At 53.3% G+C, this 22721-nt stretch overlaps 1 protein-coding gene across 1 annotated transcript in view; it reads left to right on the top strand.

Annotated features, from left to right (window-relative positions):
* Window positions 1-22721, top strand: part of HMCN2 (hemicentin 2) — a 154508-nt gene that overhangs the window by 16223 nt on the left and 115564 nt on the right. Inside the window, exons 2-11 of the mRNA XM_082468057.1 lie at window positions 4401-4471; window positions 5663-5821; window positions 6637-6759; window positions 12835-13006; window positions 13668-13774; window positions 14674-14794; window positions 16823-17086; window positions 19530-19674; window positions 20202-20323; window positions 22164-22436. Coding sequence (XP_082324183.1) covers window positions 4401-4471; window positions 5663-5821; window positions 6637-6759; window positions 12835-13006; window positions 13668-13774; window positions 14674-14794; window positions 16823-17086; window positions 19530-19674; window positions 20202-20323; window positions 22164-22436 — 1557 coding nt within the window. The remainder of the gene's footprint in view (window positions 1-4400; window positions 4472-5662; window positions 5822-6636; window positions 6760-12834; window positions 13007-13667; window positions 13775-14673; window positions 14795-16822; window positions 17087-19529; window positions 19675-20201; window positions 20324-22163; window positions 22437-22721) is intronic.

The raw sequence follows: 22721 nt of genomic DNA, 5'->3' as shown, positions 1-22721 counted from the left end.
ATGTTGCTGTGAATGGGAGAGAATGTGGTCAGCCTAGCGCTGGTCCAGCCTTGGGAACTGTTGGGTAGTCTGACACCTGTGATAGATTGTGATGGGAGAGGGCAGGGCCACCCAGATTCAGAACTGGCGCAGAGGCTTCTCTCAGTTTCCAGGCAAGGAGAAGTTGCTGTCGATTTTTGAGCAGGGGTGATGTGAGCAAAACTGGCCCCAAGGGCGGCTTCTCTGGCAACGACAGGTGGCTGGATCAGAGGCAGGAACGTCTGGGGATGAGAAGGGCAGTTATGAGGTTACTGAATTTGCATCCAAAGTCTTTACAAATGCCCTTACCTTTGGCCCAGCAATTCTGCTTACGGGCGTGTATCCCAAGGAAACAATGGAACTAGTGCTTGAATGTAGTGGATATAAAGATGTTCTTAATAACATCGTTCATTATAAAAATTGGAAACAAAACAATATGGGCAAGACCATTATTGGACATTTATACAAAGGAAATACTTTGTAGCCATTAAAAATGATTTTGAACTGAGTATTTGACCTTCTGGAAGGATGCTTACAATATGTTGTTCAGTGAAAAGAGTCAAATTAAAAATAGTACATTATTTATACTTAAATAGAAATTCTGCTTCAAATAGTGTACACTTATATAAGATTTACAAATATGCATGAAAGTTTTGAAAGTTATATATAAAAATAAGGGTATCTCTGGTTGGTAGACTTCCCTTCTTTTTCTGCATGTCAGGAATTTCTATGTACAGTTCACAGTTGTCAAGAGCTCAGATTCTGGGACTTCCCTGGTGGCGCAGTGGTGAAGAATCCGCCTGCCAGTGCAGGGGACACAGGTTCGAGCCCTGGTTCGGGAAGATCCCATGTGCCGCGGAACAACTAAGCCCGTGCACCACAACTACTGAGCCCGTGTGCCACAATTACTGAAGCCTGCGTGCCTAGAGCGCATGCTCCACAACAAGAGAAACCACAACAATGAGAAGCCCGCTCTTTGCAACTAGAGAAAGCCCGTGTGCAGCAACAAAGACCCAGTGCAGCCAAAATTAATTAATTAATTAATTAAAAAAAGAAAAAGAAGAGCTCAGATTCTGGAGTTGTACAGACCTAAGCTAATATTCTAGCTCTGCTGCTTACTGACTGTGTGTCTTTGGGCAAGTTACTTAGCCTCTCTGAGCTTTCATTTCTCCTCTGTAATATGTGGGTAAGAGTTGGACTTACCAGGTAGGAGGGAGGATTCAGTGAGCTAATACGCAGGAAGCATCTCAACACATAGGCTGGTACATAGTAAGTGCTTAGGAAATGTCAGAATCATTAATGTCATATATTTTTTAATGAATGTATATTATTATGTAATAAAGAAATAACCAATGTTGAGTAAAATTATTACTCTCCTCAGTCAAACTAGAATTTGAGGACCTCATTGGAGCAAGACGGCCTTTGCCTGTCTGCCTCATGTGAGATTGCCCAGCAATTGTGTGTTCAACCAGCCAGAATGGCCATCATTGAGGTCTACAAATAACAAATGCTGGAGGGGGTGCGGAGAAAAGGGAGCCCTCCTACACTGTTCGTGGGAATGTAAATTGGTGCAGCCACTATGGAAAACAGTATGGAGGTTCCTCAAAAAACTAAAAATAGAGTTGCCATATGATCCAGCAATCCCACTCCTGGGCATGTATCCAGACAAAACTATAATTCAAAAAGATACATGCACCCCTGTGTTCATAGCAGCACTATTCATAATAGCCAAGATATGGAAACAACCTAAATGTCCATCAACAGACGAATGGATAAAGAAGATGTGATATATATATATATACACAATGGAATACTACTCAGCCATAAAATAGAATGAAATAATACCATTTGTAGCAACATGGATGGACCTAGAGATTATCATACTAAGTGAAGTAAGTCAGAAAGAGAAAGACAAATACCGTGTAATATCACTTATATGTGGAATCTAAAATATGACACAAATGAACATATCTACGAAACAGAAACAGACTCACAGACATAGAGAACAGACTTGTAGTTGCCAAGGGGGAGGGGGGATGGGAGAGGGAAGGATTGGGAGTTTGGGATTAGCAGATGCAAACTAGTATATATTGGATGGATAAACAACAAGGACCTACTGTATAGCCCAGGGAACTATATTCAATATCCTGTGATAAACCATAATGGAAAAGAATATATATATGTATAACTGAATCACTTTGCTGTATAGCAGAAATTAACACAACATTGTAAATCAACTAAACTTAAATGAAATTTAAAAATAGAAAAGAAAAAAAAAAGAATTGTATGTTCAGATCAGCAGGGCCAGCTCCTGTTTGCTGAGCCTTTGCTCTAACCCAAGCTAGGCGTTTATCTCCCTGCGTTTACTGGATTCTCACAATGATGGTTCTCAGCTAGGAGAAATGCATCATTTTACAGACGGGGAAACTGAGGCTTGGGACGGTGAAGTAAGCTCTGAGAAGCCGCAAGACTGATGAAGGGTGGAGCCAGGATTCCAGTCAGCTCTGCCTGAGGTCAAAGGTGAGGGTTCGGCTGAATTAGTCACTGCAGAGTTCAGGAGGAAGGCAGAGGAGAAGGCTTGGTAAAGGCCAGAGCAGGTGTGGAAGGGGCCGTTGGGTGTGGGAATAAATACAGAGCAGAAAGGCAGGGCCCTCCAGGTGGTGATTCTGAAAGTATACAGCAGAAGAGCTGGTGTCCAGACCCTTCCTTGGTAATGGTGGATGAATGCCGGATAATGCCATGTGCTTCCTTTTCTAAGAAGGACTAAGGTCTGTTGATGAGTTGCCAAGTATGGGAATTTTTTTTAGGGTGACTGGAATTTAGAATTTTTGAACTAAAAATTGTCACCAAGGACTCAAATGAAATATTTCCTGAAGAAATCTGATGTCCACATCATCTTGCAAAACCCGCACTGTGCACGCGTCCATATGGCGAGTTGGAATTCTGGCCGTGTTCTCAGTGCACTGGTAGCCTTGTCTTATGTTAGCTGTGGCTTTCAATTACTGCTCTTCAATAAAAAAACTATTTATTAGGGAAAATTTCAAGTATATACAAAGTAAGCAGAATAGTATAATGAATCCCTATATCCCCATCACCCAGCATCACCAAATATTCAAAAAAACTGCCATTCTTGTTTCATCTATATCTCCTCCCACCCTCCACTCCCCCACTCAACGATGATCATTTTTTATGTTTCTTTTTTTGTGAGGTAAAATTAACATACATTGAAATGGGCAAATCTTCGCTTTACACTTTTGACAAACAGATACACCTGTGGAACCCACATTCCATCACAATATAGAGCGTTTCTGCCTTCCCAGACAGTTCCTTGGATCTCCCTATCCCACAGACAACCTCCGTTCTGACTTTTTTCACCTTTGATTAATTCTGCCAGTTCCAGAGCTTTCTGTAAATGGAACCATATAGTAGGCACTCTTCTGTGTCTGGCTTCTTCCGTGCAGGATTATGTCTGCGAGATTCATCCATCTGGTTGCCTGTATTGGTAGCTCGTTCCGTTTTCTGGCTGAGTGGTATTTGATTATATGAATGTACCTCAGTTTGTTTATTCATTCACCAGTTGATGGACATCTGGCTTGTTTCCAGTTCTGGGCTATTGTGAAAACAGCTGCTATGAACATTTGAGTACAAGTCTTGGTGTGGACGTATGTTTTCATTTGTCTTGGGTAAATACTTAGGAGTGGAAAGACTGGATCCTATGGTAGGTGCACGTTTAACTTTGTAGAAACTTCCATTTGTTTTCCAAAGCGGTTGAACCGTTTTTGTATTCCCACCGGCAGTGCGTGAAAGTTTCAGTTGCTCCATATCCTCGCCAACATTTGGGATCCGCCCTTGTAATTAATCCTGCTCTTTTCAAGTGAGCTAATATATGAATGGAGTTTCTGGAAGGTTTAGCTTTTGTTGGTCAGTCTGGTGTTGGCCAGTTGCTCTGTAGTCCAAAACTTTATTTGCTCAATTCTCTGTTTCTTTGTCTTCCCAGAATTCCCTTCCCGCTGATGCAGGGGGTGGGTGGGCTGGTAGAGGGGAGGTTTCTAGGGGAATCATAGTCACAAAAGATCGGGAACTGTGGGTCTGGGGGCGGGACTGGAGTTTTGCCCCCTGCTCCATCTCCGTGCTCCCCTGGAACTCTGGGTCCAGTTTGGAGCGGGCAGGGGGCCAAGTGGCCTGACCTCCCTTCCAGATCTGACCCTGGCAGCCCTGGAAGCTGCTCCCCTACCACTTCCCCATTCGTGGAGGTCTCTGAGGTCCAGGCCTCAGCTCCTCTCCCCTCTGATGGTGGCACATCATGCAGTTGCTGCCCCAGCCCACGGGGGCTATGTGTCTGGGGGTCCAAGCCCACCTGGTCCTCTCTCTCTTCCCTGCAGATATTGGCCCGGTGACCCTCACGGCCGACCCAGCGGTGTTTCAGAGGGAGCTGAGAGAACTCTACGTGCAGGTAGGCTGCCCTCTGTGTCCTTCTGCCCAGTCCATGCCAGAGGCCAAGGTCTTTGCCCCACCCGGGGGCCAAGGTGGTGCTTCCTGCAACCGCTATGACCTGCCTCCCAGCTCTGCCTGGGGCTGCCCCCCAGCTTGGGGGTCCTGCAGATTTTTATTTTGGGGGGTTCCTTCCTTTATTCAGTGAACCAAGTACCTACAGGACTCCCTGTGCCTGGCGTGTAGAAGGTGGTTATTACTTACTGCTTGGATGCAGGCTTGGAAGGAGGGGGTACGTGGTAGCTGAGGGAGGATTCAAGAGGGGTCAGTTCAGACCCCCAAAACCTGGCCCGAGACTGGGTCAGACGTCCCATGGCCTCCTCGGCTTTTGGGCCACACTGAACACCCTGGTTCAGCATATGTCTCCCCGACCCAGCTTCCTGAAGGCAGGGACCCCACGGATCGGTCTAGCTCACTGCCAAGTCCCCCAGGGCCCAGAACAAGGCCCGGCACACGGAAGGGATGAGTGAACCAAAGAGAGAAGCGTTTACTGAAGTTACCACGTGCACACCCTGCTTCCGGTGCTGGGTGTGCGAACCTGGCGGGGCAGAGAGCTACTGGCTGGTGGGCGGGGAGGGGAGGGCTGTGTGTTTATGTGGAATCGGTTCCAGGGCGGGTTACAGAGAGGATCTAAGGAGGCGGCTTTGAATGTTTTCCTCTGCCCACCCCTCACCTCTCCTTCTCCTGGCGACCCCTCTACCCCTCTATCCTCCAAGCCTTGGCTAACACGTGGCTTCTTTGGTGTGTCTGTTAGATGTCCCGGTGGCTCCCGTCCCTCCTATCCCACTGGTAGCACTCCTCACAATGGTAACTAAATGCTCGTGTTGTGCTTGTTAATGTAAAGTCTGCCTCCCATCCAGACTCTGTGGGAGGGACCGTGTCGCTCGGGCATGGGTGAGTGAGTGAGTGAATGAATGAGTGAATGAGTGAATGAAGGAATGAAGGAATGAGTGAGTGAATGAAGGAATGAGTGAATGAATGAGAGATGAAGCGGATTGGATGCTACACTGTGTCTCAGGGAAGGGAGTGGCTGGGGCCCTGGCCTGACCCTGGACGGGCGGGACAGAGGCCACTGGAGGGGACCCCCCACCTCCCTGGGTGGTCCCCACGGCGAGGAGGTGGGCGGCAGCCGCTGACCTGCCCTGTCCTGCAGGGAGGCGGGGACTGCCCAGAGATGAGCATGGGGGCCATCAAGGCTGCCGTGGAGGTCGCCAACCCCGGCTCCTTCATCTACGTTTTCTCGGATGCCCGCGCCAAGGACTACCACAAGAAAGACGAGGTGCTGCAGCTGCTGCAGCTTAAACAGTCACAGGTGAGCCACCACGAGGGGGTGCTGGGGAAGCTGGGGTCTCCGAGGGCCGCCCCAAGGCCCCCACCCTGCGCCGGAGAGCTGAGCTGGCGCTTCTCTGGGTCCGGCCTCCGCCAGCAGTGCCGACCAGCCCGCTGACCGAGCTGGGCTGTGAAGTCCAAGTGTGTTCTCATGCTCCCGCCCCGTCCGCCAGGCCGCATGCCTCCCTGGCGAGACCCATTTTTGATAAAGAGCACACCACCCTGCTCCCTTCACACCCCGCCAGAGTCTGGGCAATCCATCTTCCTCCTGGCGTGGCGCTCCCCGCCATTCTTCTTCCGTTGTCTAAGGGTCTGGAAGATGTGCTGGGGCTTTTGCTTCTTGCTTTCACAGAGAGGGGTTGGGAAGGAGATGTGTGCAGGGAAGGGAGGAGGGCCCGCCCGCTGGAATCCTTGGGAAAGACCTCACGGGCTGGGACGCCTCTCTGCTCTCCCCTCTAGAAGGAACTCGGGTTCTCCAAGGTTCTTCTAGCTCTGCGGCCTCCAGGGGCCACTTGGAGCAGAGTCGATTTCCATTCCCTTCCTCGTAGATTTGATAACGGCTCCCATTTATCGAGCACCTACTGTATTCCTGGCCCTGTGATGAACACGTGACCTGCATGAGTCCTGACCCCCACGGGGTGGGAACTCTTATCATTCCCATTTTACAGATGCATCGCCTGAGCCCAGAGAGAGGAAGGGGCTTTCTCCAGGTCACTCCTCCCTGGTTCTGGCCCTGCTACTCACACCTGTAGGAGGTGGCAGAGGAGCCATGAGCCAGGCTGCCTGTCTCTCCTCTAGGTGGTCTTCGTGCTGACGGGCGACTGTGGTGACCGTACTCATCCTGGCTACCTGGCCTACGAGGAGATTGCTGCCGCCAGCTCCGGGCAGGTGTTCCACTTGGACAGGCAGCGGGTGACCGAGGTGAGCCGGCCCTGACATGCTGCGTCTCCGGGCGGCTCGGCCCATGGGTTGCTTGCCATCAGGGACGAGCAGTGCTGAGCGCTCACGCCACAGCAGGAAGCGCAGGAAGCCCGGTGCTCAGGGATTTTTGGCATCATCTGGCCCAACCCTCTCACTCACCCCAAAAGCAGGTGCTGCGGGTTTCTCAGTTTTGCCGGTAAGAAGATTGGGGCTTGAAGGAGCGCCCTGGGTTTTAGCCCGGGTCCCCCAGGAGGTCCAGGCTGGTAGGATAGATCTAACAAAGGTTGGCAGAGTGGGGGTGTAGGGGGAGCTTCTCCCCAGGGTCGAGGAGCCCAGGAGTGGATGGAAGAGCATGGGGGGGCGGCCATCAGATTCGGGCTGTGTTGCTGAGACAGGAAGTCGAGCTTGGGGACTTGGCAGGGAGAGGCTTGCTTGGCCCTGAAGCCTGATGTGCAGGGCTGCTGATGCCCCAGCGCCGACCAGGTGTCTGTGTCCTCATCTCGGTCTTGGACCAGGTGCCTGCCCTTCCTCCCCTCCAGGCTCCATCAGTGGCTCAGGTCTCTCCCCGCTTTCCCTCTGCCCAGCACGTCCATTCCTCCCCAGGAGCCAGAGGGATCCTTCCAGTGGCATGTTGGTAAATGTTTCACAACCACCTCTCTCTGGAAGGAACAAGAATGCCCGCTTCCATGGTGTAAATACTCCTACTTTGGCTGGTTTCAGGCTGCCGTCACGAAGTCGCAGAGCATGGGAAGTGACGCTCATAATCGGCTTTCTTGAGCCTGTATGAGCCGGATCCTGCATCCCACTGGATCCTCTAAAACAAATCTGACCAACAGGTCCCACCCCACTGTCCCCTGGAACAGGTCCAGACCGTTATCTGAGCTCCGCCTCTCTGAGCCTATCGCCTGTGTTCTCCCCCTTGCCCGCTGCTGCCGCCCTGCTGGCCTCTCTGCTCTTTCTTCAACGCCCCGTGTCTTTCCTCCCCCAGGGCCTTTGCTCGTGTGGCTTGTTTTTCCAGCTCCTCCTCCCCTGGCTCCTCATCTTCCCAGTCTTAGCTGAAATGCACCTTCCTCGATTTCCCATCAAGATCAAGTCTCCTTTCATACCCTCTCCCAGCTCTCTGTACTGCTTTATATAATCGTAATTTTGCAGCTCTGCGATTATTTAATGCCATTAGGCTGTGAGCTCCCTGAGGGCAGGGCCCTTAAGCTCCTGTTTGCTACTGTATCTCCAGCGCCTGGTACAGCCGCCAGCATGGAGCAGGTGTTTGGTAAGTAGCTGGTGAATGGATGACACGGAGTCCGTTGTGCGTGAGGAAGAGAAAGATGAGAGGAACAGCACCTCTGAGGCCACCGCGGCCTCGAGCCAGCCCTCCTCTTGCCTCCGGGAGAGGGTATGGTATGTTGTATATTTATGATCTCCAGGGCCATGTTTAGGTTAGCGCCTTCACTCCCTGTTGAAAGATGGCGTTTGTGGTTCTCTGCTACACATTAGGATTTATTTCTTTTGGCATGTCAGCTTGCTCTGGCACTAAGCCACCCAAGCAAGGGTGGGAGGCATTTCAGAGTGGAATGATGGCTTGGTCCTTGTTTTGAGGGTGTCCTATCTGGGAAGTTGCTCGGGAACTGGGTTCCTGCTGGGGCAAATCAGATGTCAGGCATCTGGGTGGGTCGGTGGAGGACCGCTTGCTCAGGTGTGGGGCTGGACTCTCGTAGCCTCTCCCTCGAGCCATGGAACCTGGGGTGAGCTCCTGGCTCCTGGCTGTGGTGCCAGCCTTCTGCCGTGGCAGCCTGGCCGGGCAGGACACGTCTGACGTGGTAGGACATCCGATGGCCAGGATTGGCTGCCCCTGGCTAGGGACCTGGATCTCTCTCCTCCCTGAATAGAGCTCTGTCATTCGTTAGCTTCATGCCTTGTACCTGGCCCCTTCCAGATGTCCCCAGACATTTGGCAAGCTTGGGAAAGTAGCCGGGGCAGCCAGGGCTGTGGTCATCCCCCCAGGAGAGGGAACAGTGCCTTTGCCCAAGCCAAGGGGGCTCCGGCTAGAAGAAGTTGCAAAAGTCCCCCAAACCCTGCCTGTGTAGTCAGTTTTTTGACCATTTCAAAGTATGTCCAGCATGGCAGGAACAACACATTTTGCGTTCTCTCTTCCCTTCATTTATCGAGCACCTGCTCTGCGCTGGTGCAGCTTTAGGTGCTGGGCGCTGAGAGAGAATCCATCAAGCTTAGGTCTCTGTGCTTTCGGGCGTTTAGCTTTATTCCACCTTTGAGATTCCAGAGTAACTAAAGGAAGGTGAAGATCCTCTCCCCCTGGGAGGGGTAATCTGTAGCTTTTGCCATCCTTCAACGGACAGGGGAGGCAGGCAGTGTGACCCCTCGGGCCTGTCCCAGAGGTATGCATTTTTTTTTTGGCCATGCTGCGGAGCATGTGGGGTCTTAGTTCCCTGACCTGGGATCGAAACCGTGCCCCCTGCATTGGAAGCACGGAGTCTTAACCCTTGGACCACCAGGAAGGTCCCCAGAGGTGTGCATTTTTAATTAGGACTTAGCTAGGTCAAGAGCCTCCTTGCCCTAGCACATCTTTCCCACAGGCTTCCCCCCAGCTCAGACCCAGCTCAACGTCCTGTCCCCAGCTCCAACAGAATGGTCAGAATTTCTGGGAAAACCCATCATCCTGAAGCCCTCTGGGCTCCTGGGAAGTCCCATTCTGGGGGCTCGGACCCTTTCCCTGTCCAGCACCAGCAGGTACAAATATGACAAATTGCTCAGAATCTGGGCATTAACCAGGGGAAAGGTGAAATGCCCTCTAAGACACTAAGGGGGAGGGGGGGGGGAGGGGAGGTCAGATTAACAGGTGGTTTGGATTAACAGATCAGGAGACACAGGCCCTGGAGATGACCTCATCCTGGACCCTTCCCAGGGGAGGTGGGGTGGTAGGGGGTTAAGGTCACATGCTGTCTTCAGACCCCAGCTCTGCCACCTGTCTGCTGTGTGACCTTGAGCACAGCACTTAACCTCTCTGGGCCTCTGTTTCCTCAGGTGCACAGTTGGGTTATGAGGGCTACTGCCTGGAGAGATGGTGACAAGGGTAGGAGGAAGACCTCTGCATGAGGCCAGGCGCCAGGGAGCCCTGGGTGAGGGTTAGTGGTGGCCATACCTCCAGCCCCTGTGCTTCTGTGTGGAGCGCAGAATACACACACCCCAGCTCTAGCGAAGCCCCCTCAAGGGTAAGAGCTTTCTCTGGAAAACGGTCTCAGAAAGGTAGAGCCTGGGCCCAGGGCCCCATGGTGCCCAGTTGTCAAAGGCCCTCAGTTTTCTGATCTGTGGTTCTTGAGGCCCATTTGGCGCCCCCGTCCCCAGCTTCCCCTCTCGGCTTCCTCACCCTGACTGTCAGATGCTTTGGGAGGAGCCTCGGGGAATGATTTATCTGCTGTGAACGGCTGAGCGGCAACCATCTGGCCGGGGTAGCAGCGCCAGATTCTCTCATTCCTTCCCCATCAGCAACAGAGATGAGCCCCAGTGCATTGCTGGCTCCCAGGCTCTCCCTGTCCCGCTAGCATCTGGAAGCCATTACCTTCGCAAATAAACATTAAGCTTGCCTGATGAAGGCTCTCTGCTCAGAAGTTTCCCTCGATTCCTCTCTGAGTCCCCGGGCCATCGCCAGGTCCAGAAGGCTTTGCCCCCAGGCCTGGGCCTGCAGCCGTCTGGCCTTGCTGTGGGCAAGAGGGTCAGCACCCCCAGCTCCCGAGTGGTGATGTGCTTATAGGGCAGCCCTCATGGGCGGGCCGCCTCCTGATGGGGTCGCTGGCCTCCTGTCCCATCTCAGCCCTCCCCGTGCAGTAGCTTGAGCTCTTGGGCATCTTCTCTCCATCAAAAAATCCTAGAAAGAGCTTGTAATGACAGTTGCAACACAGTAGCGGGTGTGACTCGTCTGGGTAATTGTCAGCTGGTGCTGCCACCACCTCCTGGCAGCTTTGCTCATTTCTGATTTCCTCCTGACCCCTGACAAGGCCTGGCCCCGGGGGAGGAGGACAGTGGTCACAGAGCTGTTGCTTTGCTGTCGGGGAGCTGCCTCACTTACTTCGCCAGCTTCTGTCTGCCTTTCTAGCTGGGAGCCTTGGCTGCTGCTTCTGGTCTACCTCCGTGTGGACAAAGAGCCTTGTCCTCATTTCTTAACCAAAATAGGTGGGATCTTTTCAAGAGAAACGTCACTTAGAAAGTTAGGCAAAAACAGAAGAATGAAGTAGCTCCAAATATAAAAACAGAGGAGTTTTCAGAACACAGAATTCTTGTCCAGTGATAACTGAAGTCTAGCTGTAAAATCTAGGCGCATATGTTCCAGCTCAGTCTGACCAAAATATATTCATTTTCCAAATCTCGAGCAATTCTTCCAATTCCCTTCTGTTCCCTTTCCCTTCCATGGAAGATCACATGGTAGGCAGAGCTGGAGGACTGTCATTTAGAGCGAGGATGGCCAATGTGTAGCACGCCAGACACCACGTTCTAATTCCAGATCCATGGCAGACATTGCTAATCAGTCACAGACCTTTTCCTAATTGAGGCTGAATGTGGCTTCACATTTCCCCAAACAGTATTCTAGGAAGTCACTTCCTGTTGATTAGAACTGGTAAGCGACAGGATACCCCTATGGTTGCTCAGGTATATTCTAAAGTCATGCTTGTAAAGTCATACTTGTTCCTTTTAATTGATTTTTGCTTAAAAACTTTCTATGAGAAGTGTCAAAGATATAGAAAAGTAAAAACAGGGACTTCCCTGGTGGCGCGGTGGTTAAGAATCTGCCTGCCGATGCAGGGGACACGGCTTCGAGCCCTGGGCCGGGAAGATCCCACATGCCGCGGAGCAGCTAAGCCCGTGCGCCACAACTACTGAGCCTGCGCTCCAGAGCCCGTGAGCCACAACTACTGAGCCCAAGTGCCACAACTACTGAAGCCCACTCGCCTAGAGCCCGTGCTCCGCAACAAGAGAAGCCACCGCAGTGAGAAGCCCTCACACTGCAACGAAGAGTAGCCCCTGCTCGCCGCAACTAGAGACAAAGCCCGCGCGCAGCAACGAAGACCCAACGCAGCCATAAATAAATTAAAAAAAAAAAAAAGATAGACTCCAGCGTAACCCACAATATCACCTGATAAAATGACTAGTACTTTGCTAGTATCAGCTGATGCCAAGCCCATATTCAACTTTCCCTATTTGTCCTCAAAATGTCAACTCAGGATTTAATCAAGGGCTGTTCATTTCATTGGGTTCTTACGTCTGTTAAGTTTCCTTAAATCTGGAGGAGTCCACCCTTTTTTCATGCCACTAACTTGTTGGAGAGGCATTGATTATACAATGTCCCGTGTTGCAGATTCACCTGATTGCTTCCTTGTTCAGGAGAATAAGTGGTATGGTATTTTGGAGAGAGAGTTACCTGTTTCCTGATTTTCAGTGGGACCTGTCTGAAAGAGTAAGATTTTAGAATGAATAAGCAGTTGTAGAAACAAAGGATATAAGGTTTCTCAGTGTTGTGATAAGGGTCAGGAGGAGACTATCTTTGCTTTCTGCTTAGAGACATGGTCCTGCTTAGAGAGCATGGTGTCCAGGTGAGGGTGTGGTCTGAGGCCCCTTGGGCAGGGGATGGTGAACCACATTGCTCTGGGAGAGATTCCGGATCTCCAGAGTTCATCAGTGTGTAGGAGGCATCAGGAGGGCTTCCTGGAGGAAGTGATGGGTGTCGCAGAAGTTGGCCATGTGAAGAAGGAGGGAAGTCTTCCCAGCAGAGGGCACCCTTTGCTCCTTCTGTCCCAGCTGAGTCCTCTGGATGCCTTCATTCAGGTGTCACAGTTCTGAGCCCACAGGCCAAGAGGGTAGTGACGTGTGAATCGGGCCTAGTATAAGGCAGTGGGGAGTGGGGTGGCCTCAGGTGACCTGGAAAGCCTGTATGCTGCCTAAAATCCACTGGGGGACCGGATTTTGCACACAGCTGGCAGCGTGTTAGGGACCCACCTCCTGTGGGCCAGACACAAGCAAGACATCACGGGCACCTGCTAGTGTCAGCTTCTCATACCTGCCTTCCAGGTGCTGAAGTGGGTGGAGTCAGCAATCCAGGCCTCCAAGGTGCACCTGCTGTCCACGGACCACGAGGAAGGCGGCGAGCACACGTGGAAGATCCCCTTTGACCCCAGCCTGAAGGAGGTCACCATCTCCCTGAGTGGCCCGGGGCCCGAGATCGAAGTCCAAGACCCGCTGGGTACGTGCGACCCAGGGCTGGCCTCCACCTTGGCCCTGAGACTGAGCTGGGAGTCCAGAATGGGACAGAGAGAGAGGCCCTGGGGTGATGGGGGGTTTGGACACAAGGCTCCAGGAGCAAGGAGGGTAGGGGGGATGCCAAGTGAAGGGCAGAGAGGGTACCCGTGGTAGGTGAGGAAGCAGGAAGGCCATTAGCAGCCCAGCTAGGGGAATTAAAATAATGACAGTCCCTGGGCTTCAAGGATCACATGGCATCTTCCCCGTGTTCTCTCAGTGGAACTCTTCAGTGGCCTGGAGAGTCAGTGGGGGCAAGAATTAGTGGCACATCGTAGAGATGGGAAGCTGGGGCTCTGGGAGGTGGAGTGACTTGTCGGGTCGCCCAGGGTCAGTGTGATTTGGACCCGGTCTCCTGGCCCCATGGTGCTCTGAGGATGTCCTGAGTATTCAGGTCCAGAGGCCAGGGGTACAGCTGGCACCTGGGGAGGGATGAGGATGGAGATCAGGATAAGGTAGAGGCCCGGGTACCACCAAAGGCCTCTTGTCAGTTCCTCTAGGAAGCCCGAGGCTGGTGTTTGGAGCGCTGTGGGTTCCAGGGGACGGGGTGGGCCTCTGTCACCCCCAGGAAATGGTTGGGGACTGAGCGGTCCTTGGGACTTCCACAGGGAGGATCCTGCAGAGGGACGAGGGCCTCAACGTGCTCCTCAACATCCCAGACTCGGCCAAGGTTGTGGCCTTTAAGCCTGAGCATCCTGGGCTGTGGTCCATCAAGGTAGGGGGGCCTTGGGTTCCTGGGGTTGGGGAGACCAGCTTCACTGGCCTGAGATACCACCTCCCTCTTGCCTGGCCCCAGGGAGCCTGGGGCCCTGCGAAGCTGAGAGCTGGAGTGTGGATAGTGATGTGGGCATATCAGTAGAAGTAAAGGGTCAAGAACAGAGGAGGAGTATTCTGCCTTGCATCAGTGAGAGGAAGTGGAGTGGTTTGGGGTTAGTTAGGGAACTTCTAAGAAGGGGTTATAGAAACCACTTGAGTGTCCAGAGGTGGGTGACTGAGCTGGCCTGTGGTTCAGAACCCTGTCCTGTGAAGAGTGCACGGAAGCAGCAAGGGTGACCTTGGGCTCAGAGGGGCAGGGCCGGCAGGGGAGCAGGGTCTGCTCTGATCTGCAAGGTGCTGGGGGCGGGCTGGGCTCCTGACAAAGTACCCTGGGATGGGGCAGGCTGTTGCTTCAGGAGGATATGCCTCTTGCTGATCAGGCAATCATGTATGGAGCCCCTACTGGGCGCCAGGCACGGTGCTGTGTGCTGCAGGCACCGCTATCCTTCAAACTCAGCATCTTTGAGCCAAGAGCTCTCATGCCAGTGGGGAAGGCAAGGCAGGGGTTAGACGTGCAGGGGGACAGACCAGACCCGCGGGTGTTGGGGGCGGTGGTAGTGGGAAAGGCAGGGCAGCTTCGAAAGTGCCGCTCAGGACAGTGCTCTAGCTGGGTTTCTTCCACTTCATTTGGGGGGCATCGTGCTGGGCCCCCAGGGATCAGGTAAGTTGCCCACCTGTATGCAACGGTGGGAGAATTCCAGCTGCCGATTCCAGGCCGGGTCAGGTCGCCCACCTCCTGCCTGGAGCTGGGGTGCTGGGTTCGGATGCCCCAGTGACGTGGGCCTGGGCCTGTGCTAGGTCTATAGCAGCGGCCGCCATTCGGTCAGGATCACGGGCATCAGCAACATCGACTTCCGAGCTGGCTTCTCCACTCAGCCCTCCCTGGACCTCAACCACACCATCGAGTGGCCCCTGCAAGGTACGGTGCTCCTGGCCCCAGGGCGATTCAGGGCCGCCTTCTGCGGAGGTGGGGCTCGCCTTTGGGAAGTGGGGGGAGCTCTGGGGGGAGCCGTGAGTGTGTGACTATGGAACGGGCCTGCAGAGGCTGGGTCTAGCCTCTCTGTCACATCACAGTGAACTGCGCCCAGGGCCAGCACTCCCTCTGTCGGCTCCAGCCCAGGTGACCGTGGGACCATTTACCTTTAGAACTTCCTCCCTGCCCCCCGAGGCCTCCAGGACCTCATGCAGTCCCCCTTGCTACTCCTTCCCCTTGCTCTTTGTCGAGATTTGTCTGTCCAGAGCCCCACTTCTTCCAATGAACATCAGGCTGGTGCAATACATTCAGAGGTGCTTGAGTGGACACCTTCCCCGAAAGGGGGACCAGTGTCTCACTCCAAGGGCAAGAGTGTCCTGATGGACATCTAGATGCCCCCGGAGGCTGATAGCCTGGGGGGCCGTTGGAGGCACAGGATGAGTTTTCCACTGAGAAGCCGCCCACTGGGTTCTGAGGTTGCCTACATACCCCATCATGGCTCCACCTGGAGAAGGCTGGGCCCCCGAGCAGGCAGAGGCTTCTGGCTCAGGGTTCCAGAGCTTCATGCCAGAAAATGCCATCTGGTAGCCAGACCAGGGTCCTAATTATAGTTTGGAAAATATGGTGTCTTGCCACGGGTCCATCCAGAGGATTTTGCTAGGACCAGCTGAACAGAGATGGGGGGGACTAGACCAGGTCAGGCTAACTTTGGACCACAGAATAGTGACCCCAAATGGTGTGTGCTGGATCCTTGGGGCTTTCTTTCTAGTCTGTATCTCCTCTAATGTCTGTCATTCTTGTCAGCCCTTGTAGGTTTCCCTGCCAGGACCAGCAGTAATATCTTCAAAATGAAAAGGGGTCTGCTTGCTCATGTCGTGTTTGTTTTTGCCAGTAGGAGGGAGGGCGCGAGGCAGAGAAACTCAGTTCCTATTCTAAAGCCAAGAGAGAAAAGAAACCCTACATGAAGTGCTACAGTGGGGATTGAAAACTGGCCAGTCTCCAGTGGAAGAGGGTGAAAGGGGCCATCTGTGACCTTCTTTGGTTTCTGCTTTTGATAAAGATGTGGGTCCCAGACATCCAAAAGGGACAGAGAAACAGCAGGGCAATTGCAAATGATAAATAGCGATTGGTCTCAGTGCCAGGGGCACCAGGGAGTGGGCGAGGCTGTGGCTAACTGGACAGTGGGGGTCTGGGCCACAGGAACAGCTGCTACACGCCGTTGGCTGCTTGTTGCAACGTGGGAATGGTGCCCAGCACTGACACGCTTGATTTTTCAAAGGAATCTGGACTTCTAGATTTGTATATGCCCCTTCCAGATTGTTTGATATTTTTTCAAAAATTTGAAGGCACTTCCTGGACCACATCCTCTGGTCCCCGGTTTATGATCAGTGAGAGGAAAACAAACAATGAAGAGCCAGCTGCAAAGGGAGCGACCTGACCGTTCCCACATCAACTTAGGAGATTATAAAACCCAAGTCCAGTTCTGTCTGTCCTGGGCTAGTGTGGAAAGTACATTTCAACGAGATAGAAAAGGAAACCAAAGGAAAGATGAGCATGGGGAAAGGATGGGCAGGAGTCAGCATTCCCAAACCAGGGCATGTGTCTCACCTCGGCCGGTCCCAGAGCCTGCCTGACGACGGCCAGCACCAGAGTTAGTGGCGGGGCAGGGGTGGGGGTACCCCTTCCCAGTTATGCTCAATGAGCACCGCAGTCTGCACAGTGGAGGGGATGAAGCCATGGGAAGCCGTGGGTTGGAGGGACACTGGGGTTTCAGGACCACGGACAGTAGCAAGCCCCCGCTTCTCTGCTTATCCCACCCAGCATTAGTTAGCCCAGGGAAGAGAAGGTGAGGGGGCTAGTGACGGCCGGCCAAGCAGGCTGGTCTCTGACTGTGGTCCTAGAGCCCCTGCTTGGGGAGGATCGTGGAGCCCAGCACAGATGGCAGCATCTCCTTCCTCGCCCTTCCCTCTGCAGGGGTGCCCATCTCCCTGGTGATCAACTCCACAGGCCTGCAGGCGCCCGGCCTCCTGGACTCGATGGAGCTCTCACACAGCTCAGGGCGGTCCCTCCTGACTTTGCCCACGCGGCTCCTCTCCAACGGATCCACGCACCAGCTGTGGGGCGGGCCGTCCTTCCGCACCCCCCAGGAGCGCTTCTACCTCAAGGTGAAGGGCAAGGACCATGAGGGAAACCCCCTCCTCCGTGTCTCTGGAGTTTCCTACGGTGGGGTGGCCCCAGGTGAGTCATTGGCTCTTACCACCCCCAGCTCCCTGGCTCCCTTGGAGGCTCATTTCTTTCCGGAAGGCTTTCCTGATTCGATTAGATTGGATTAGATTAGGAAATATGTTTTCATTAAACTTCTCTGGGCAGCAGGCTCTGCAAGGCATTATGCCAAATACTGAGATGCTTCAGATGTAGCTTTCAGCTGAAGGATTTGCTGCAAAGTCATCCACCCATGCACACATCCATCCATGCATCCATCCGTCTGTCTGTCCATCCATCCACCTGTGCATTCAGCATTCATTTTGTGTCGGTCATGGTGCTAGGCACCGTAGACACAGCAGTGGGCAGGGCAGTGGGTATGGGTATGCCTTCGCTAATCATAATTACTATCATAGTCAAAATCATGGTAATACTAATCTAGTCACCATTTCGAACACTTTCCGTGGGACGGTCCTGGGCCAAGCGCTTGCCACGCGTTAGCTCATTGAATGCTTACACCAGTTCTGAGATGTGTCCCCACTTTATAGCTGGGGAAGCCGAGGTCACCCATTTTATAGGGTTGCTCGAAGGGTTCCATAAGCTAATGCACATAACAAGACGGCTCTTGGGTACTCAAGAGGCTGCACACAGGACGTGGGAACCGTGGAGCGGGGCCCTCCACACGGCTGCTGTTCCTGTGACATCATTGTAGGTCATGTTGTGTTTGTTCCCATGTGCGTGGCTTTTGCTGGTTTCCCGTGTGTCCCTGGGGTCTCACCATCCGGGTTGGAAGCTCCCAGAGGTCAGGGCAAAGTCTTTGGCTTTCCAGATCTGCCTCTGGTCCTGGGGTGGGGTGGGGTCTGAGTTCACTGGCCATCGGCCTCTTTACTGGGCTTCGTTCCCTCTTCCAGCCCACTCCCCCCTCCCCTGGCAGTGAGCGGGGAGGAGTTCAGAGGTGGATGACACTGGCATTCCATCATCAACTTTGCTGGGGGTCATCCCACTTCATTTAAGGATGCAGGGAGGGTGCCAATGTGCCGGTGGCGAGGTGGAGGACTTGGAGGACCCGAGTGGGGCAGGGCAGGGTCGGGGGCTTGGGACCCCTTCTTTCAGTCTCCTGGCCTCCACTCCCCTGCTGCGGCCCCTGGGCTTCTCCTCCCTTGGCCTTTACAGCTTTGAGGAGGAATTTTCAGGAAGCAATTTCAGCAGCCTCCGTTTCTCTCTCCTGTTCTTTCAGATGGCTCCCAGAGTTTTGAGTTTAGCGCTGGCTTTTGGTCTCCATGTCAGCTGTAGATTAAAGTGTGGAGGTGGGGTTGCGGGGGGGGGGGAATGTGCCTCCCCTACTTTCCGGGTCTGGGAGGCTGGGAGTTTGACTGAGAGCAGGAGGCTCTGGGTTTGGAGACATGGGGGTGGGGAGGGTGGGGCCTCAGGTCCCTGGGCTCTTTGAGCTCAAGAAAGAAGGAGCCGGAGCTGGCGCGGCAGAGGCTTCCAGTGCGTGGGGGTGAGTGGTGGTTGCTGTGCACGCAGCTGAGGACGTGGCTGGATGGCCCAACGCCCCTCTCCCCTGGGAGGTGGCAGGGAGCCTGTAGCATGATGTCACCCGCCGCCCTCCCACCTCCAGCTCTATGCTCAGAGGAGGTCTGGCACATTGCCTCAGCCTCGGAGCATTTCTGGTGGGGATGGGGGGAGAGGGCAGTGAGAGGGTTGAGCACACGTCCGTGATCGCCCAGTGAGGCACTGACAGTCCAAGACTGACCCTGGGGGACAGTTCTCAGACTTTTCCACTGAAGTAATTCCAAGAGCCAAGGAAAGAATATGTATCACCCCAAGGCCAGGGTCAGGCGAGGGGGGCAGTGGCATCTGATGGGGTTCCCAAGAGGCTCATCCCAAGCTGTGAGATTTCATGGAAGTCTCTTATTTTATCTCAGAAATGCGTGTGAATTTTGTATTCACAGCCATGCTCCAAGTATGCTTATTTTTCAATAAAAAAGGTTTCCCTCCCACAACTTTGGGTAAAACTGACCCTCCAGCCAGACAAGCAGACTCACAGCCCTACCCACACCCCTGGAGAGTCCTGTCCGGGTAGCACTTCGTCAGATTTCAGGGCTGGTTTGACTTCTCTGCCCCACAGAATTGCTAAAATGGTGGCACAGGCTGGTCCGTCCTGGCCAGTCTTCTCACAAACCATAAAAACCCCATGAGTTTTCATTGACGGAGCCGGTCCTGCCACGTGCATGTGCCAGGTGCTTTCCACACCCCATCTCTCACCAACTCCTCACAGCAACACGATGAGGTCAGTAACCCAATTAACCCCATTTTACAGAGGTGGAAACTGAGGCTTCAGGAGGCGACGCGACCTGCTCTTGGTGACCGCTGGATGGTGGTGCCAGAGATTGTATCCCGGCCTTCTCTCCCCGGGCTCATCCCTGTGGGTCTCTGTGTCACTGGAGGAATCCTGAGTGCTGGTCCTTGCCCACAGGTGCCCCCCTGGTCAGCATGCCCCCCAGGATCCACGGCTACCTGCACCAGCCCCTGGTGATCTCCTGCTCTGTGCACAGCGCCCTCCCCTTCTGGCTACAGCTGCGGCGGGATGGAGCCAGGCTGGGCGAGGAGAGGCACTTTCAGTGAGTGGCTGAGGGCCGCCCGTTGTTCCCAGCCCCAGGGCTCCTGGGGGCCTGATGCCCTGGAGGGATCTAAGGGGAGTGGGTGGCAGGAGTGGGACCTTGGTCTCAGTCATATTGTCCTCCTGGGCACCTCCCAGCTTGGCCAGGGATGGGGGAGGGTGGTTCCCTGAGGCTCCCACTGCTGCTGGGCCATCCTCATGGGATGGGCCTTCCTCAGCTTCTGAAGACTCAACCCATGCAGGCCCAGCTCTGTGCTGGTCAGGGCAGGAAGGACCCTCTTGAGACCCTCTCCACTATGGTTGGAATTCCAGGGCTCAGAGAGGGGAAGGCACTTAGAGTCACATAGCATATCATGGGATTGGCATGTCCTTGGCTGTCTGCCTCTTCTTACCAAGTCTCCAGGAGGATTTGCGACTTCCCTTCTGGGCAAGATTCAGGGGACCAAGCCCCCCAGTGTCTGGACGAGGCTGGGGGACCCTGACTGGGGGCTGTGCGACTGTGTGTCTCCAGCTGTTCTTTGTCCACAGGGGGTCAGGGAACAGCAGTTGGGAGATCCCACGGGCCTCCAAGGCTGAAGAAGGCACATATGAATGCACAGCGGTCAGCAGGGCTGGGGCCGGACGAGCAAAGGCCCAGATTGTCGTCACAGGTCTGTCTCTTTGGTCCTGTCCGCGTATCCCCTCCCCACCCCCTTCCTGATTTTTCCCTCTAGGATTTCCTCCCAGGGTTTCTCCATCTGTGGGCAAGCATGCCAGCCAGCTGCTGGGGTCTGTCCGTCATCCAGAGTCTGATGCCCACACTGCACCTGCTTGCTGGCTCCCCGCCCCCCCCCTCCCCGTTTGGGCTGTTTCACCCATGAATGGCCTGTGAGTCTCAGCTGCAGCTCAGGCTGTGTCCCCGGCCACCAGCCTCAATCCTACCCCTGACCTCTTGGCCAGCCCCCGGGCCCTCACAGGGGCCGCCGTCCATCCCGTCGTTCCCAACCCTTAATGCTTCCAGGTCCCGCCGCCGTGGCACCATTGAGCTCAGGGAGGCTGGCAATGCCGCAGACCCTCCTAAAATGAATGGGCTTTATTTTTAAAATAATGAACCTAAGCTGTCTTGAAGAGAAGAAAAGGGGCCCAACGAACAGGGAGAGATCAGCCACTCTAAGTTGTCCTAAACTCACACAAAATCACGCATGCTCCCTGTAGGAAGACTGGAAAATATAAACCAGCAGAAAAGATCGGAATGACCTGTGATCCCTCTGTTCTATCAAAATGATAGCATTTTGATTTACTTTCTTTCAGACCTTTATCTATGTGTGCATTTTAACAAAAATGGGATAATATTATACGTACTTAAAACAACCTGATTTGTTGTCATCTAACACTGTAGCGGGTCAGCAAATATTTTACTATAAATGGTAAGTACAGAAAAGTAGAACAGTATAAGGAAATTTGCACGTGCATTTATTAGACTTAATGATTGCTAATCTTTTGCCATATTTGCCTTTTCATTTTATGGCCAAACTATTTTATTTTAAATTTTAATTTTATTGGAATGTAGTAGATTTACAACGTTGAGTTAGTTTCAGGTGTACAGCAAAGTGATTCAGTTATACATATAACTGAATATATTCTTTATATACATATAACTGAATATATGTATATTCAGTTATACATTCATTCTTTTTTTAGATTCTTTTCTCCTGTAGGTTATCACAGATATGGCTAAACTATTTTAAACTAAATTGTAGGCATCCTGACATTTCAGTATGTATCTCTTTTAAAAACATAGATTTTCCCATATAATAAAGATTCTATGATTACACCTAATAAAATGAATAGTAAGTAATGCCTTAATACTACTTAATTTTGTCCGGAGTCAAATTTCCCCATTCGTATACTTGCACATCATGGTCATTGACATGTGGATCCAGCTTTTTTCCTGCAGGTCCTGCAGACTGTCCCTGGATAGACGGTCTCTGACCTGCCACTTCTTACGACCTTTTCTTGTTGAGAGTGTGGGTTTCTTAGCTCTTTCCTCCTTTGGGGCAGTGGCCTTCCTTAGTTCCACATTTGGCTGCTACTTGTACAGAGAATCGCTCTGTACTTGTTACTCTTTTCCTCTTGAGGGTGATTTCCGAGGCTTTATCCCCCAGGGTGGAATTATTGGCTCAAAGGGTGTGAAGAGTGGTGTAGCTCTTGCTAAGTATCGCAGTTGGGTGTTGTGTGGAAGGTAGGCGTGCGTGCGCATGTGCAGACGCACGCATGCGCACACACACGCACGCACGCACGCACGCGTGCACGCAGCCCCCTCGACAGGTGTGTGATGGCCGTGGGGTGGCGCCGTCCGGGCATGGTGAGCAGATGCTGGTGAACTGCTCTGCTGGCTGACGTGTCCTGAGGAGTGCGGTGGGCTCCGGGGTCTGGACACCACCAGGGCCTGCAGGATGGCCCCCTCCCTGTGTCAACCCTTCAGTGCCTCCTGTACTCCTGTTCCTGCAGACCCCCCGCCGCAGGTGGTCCCTGTCCCCAACGTGACCGTGTCCTCTGGAGAGACCGCCGTCCTGTCCTGCCGGGTCCTGGGCGAGGCCCCCTACAACCTGACGTGGGTCCGGGACTGGCGAGTCCTGTCGGCCTCGACGGGCAGAGTCACCCAGCTGGCCAACCTGTCTCTGGAGGTCAGGGACATCACCCCCAGTGACGGCGGGCGGTACCAGTGCATGGCCAGCAACTCCAACGGGGTCACGAGGGCGTCCGTCTGGCTCCTGGTGCGAGGTGAGGCTGCTGTGCTCCCAATTCAACACAATACCTAGCATTTCCCTCCAAAGCCCATCAATCCATCTCTCTGCCCAGACGTCACCTCTGGCAGGCAACGTCAGCCCTTTCAGTGTTTTCTCAACCTTCAGAGGAAGAGGATTCTGTAGCCTTCCGGCCTAAGTGTAGTGGTTCTCACTGTTGGGAAGTTCATCCTCATATCTGACCTAAATTTCTACTGCTGTAGGCCAAGCCAATTTCACTGAGTCCTGTCCTCTTCCCCTGCCATTGAACACCTCCATTACC

Source organism: Balaenoptera physalus (genome assembly GCF_965194825.1).
Source record: "Balaenoptera physalus genome assembly, chromosome: 7".
NCBI lineage: Eukaryota > Metazoa > Chordata > Mammalia > Artiodactyla > Balaenopteridae > Balaenoptera > Balaenoptera physalus.
Note: the sequence above shows the minus strand (reverse complement) of the source record. Positions and strands in the feature narration are given on the sequence as shown.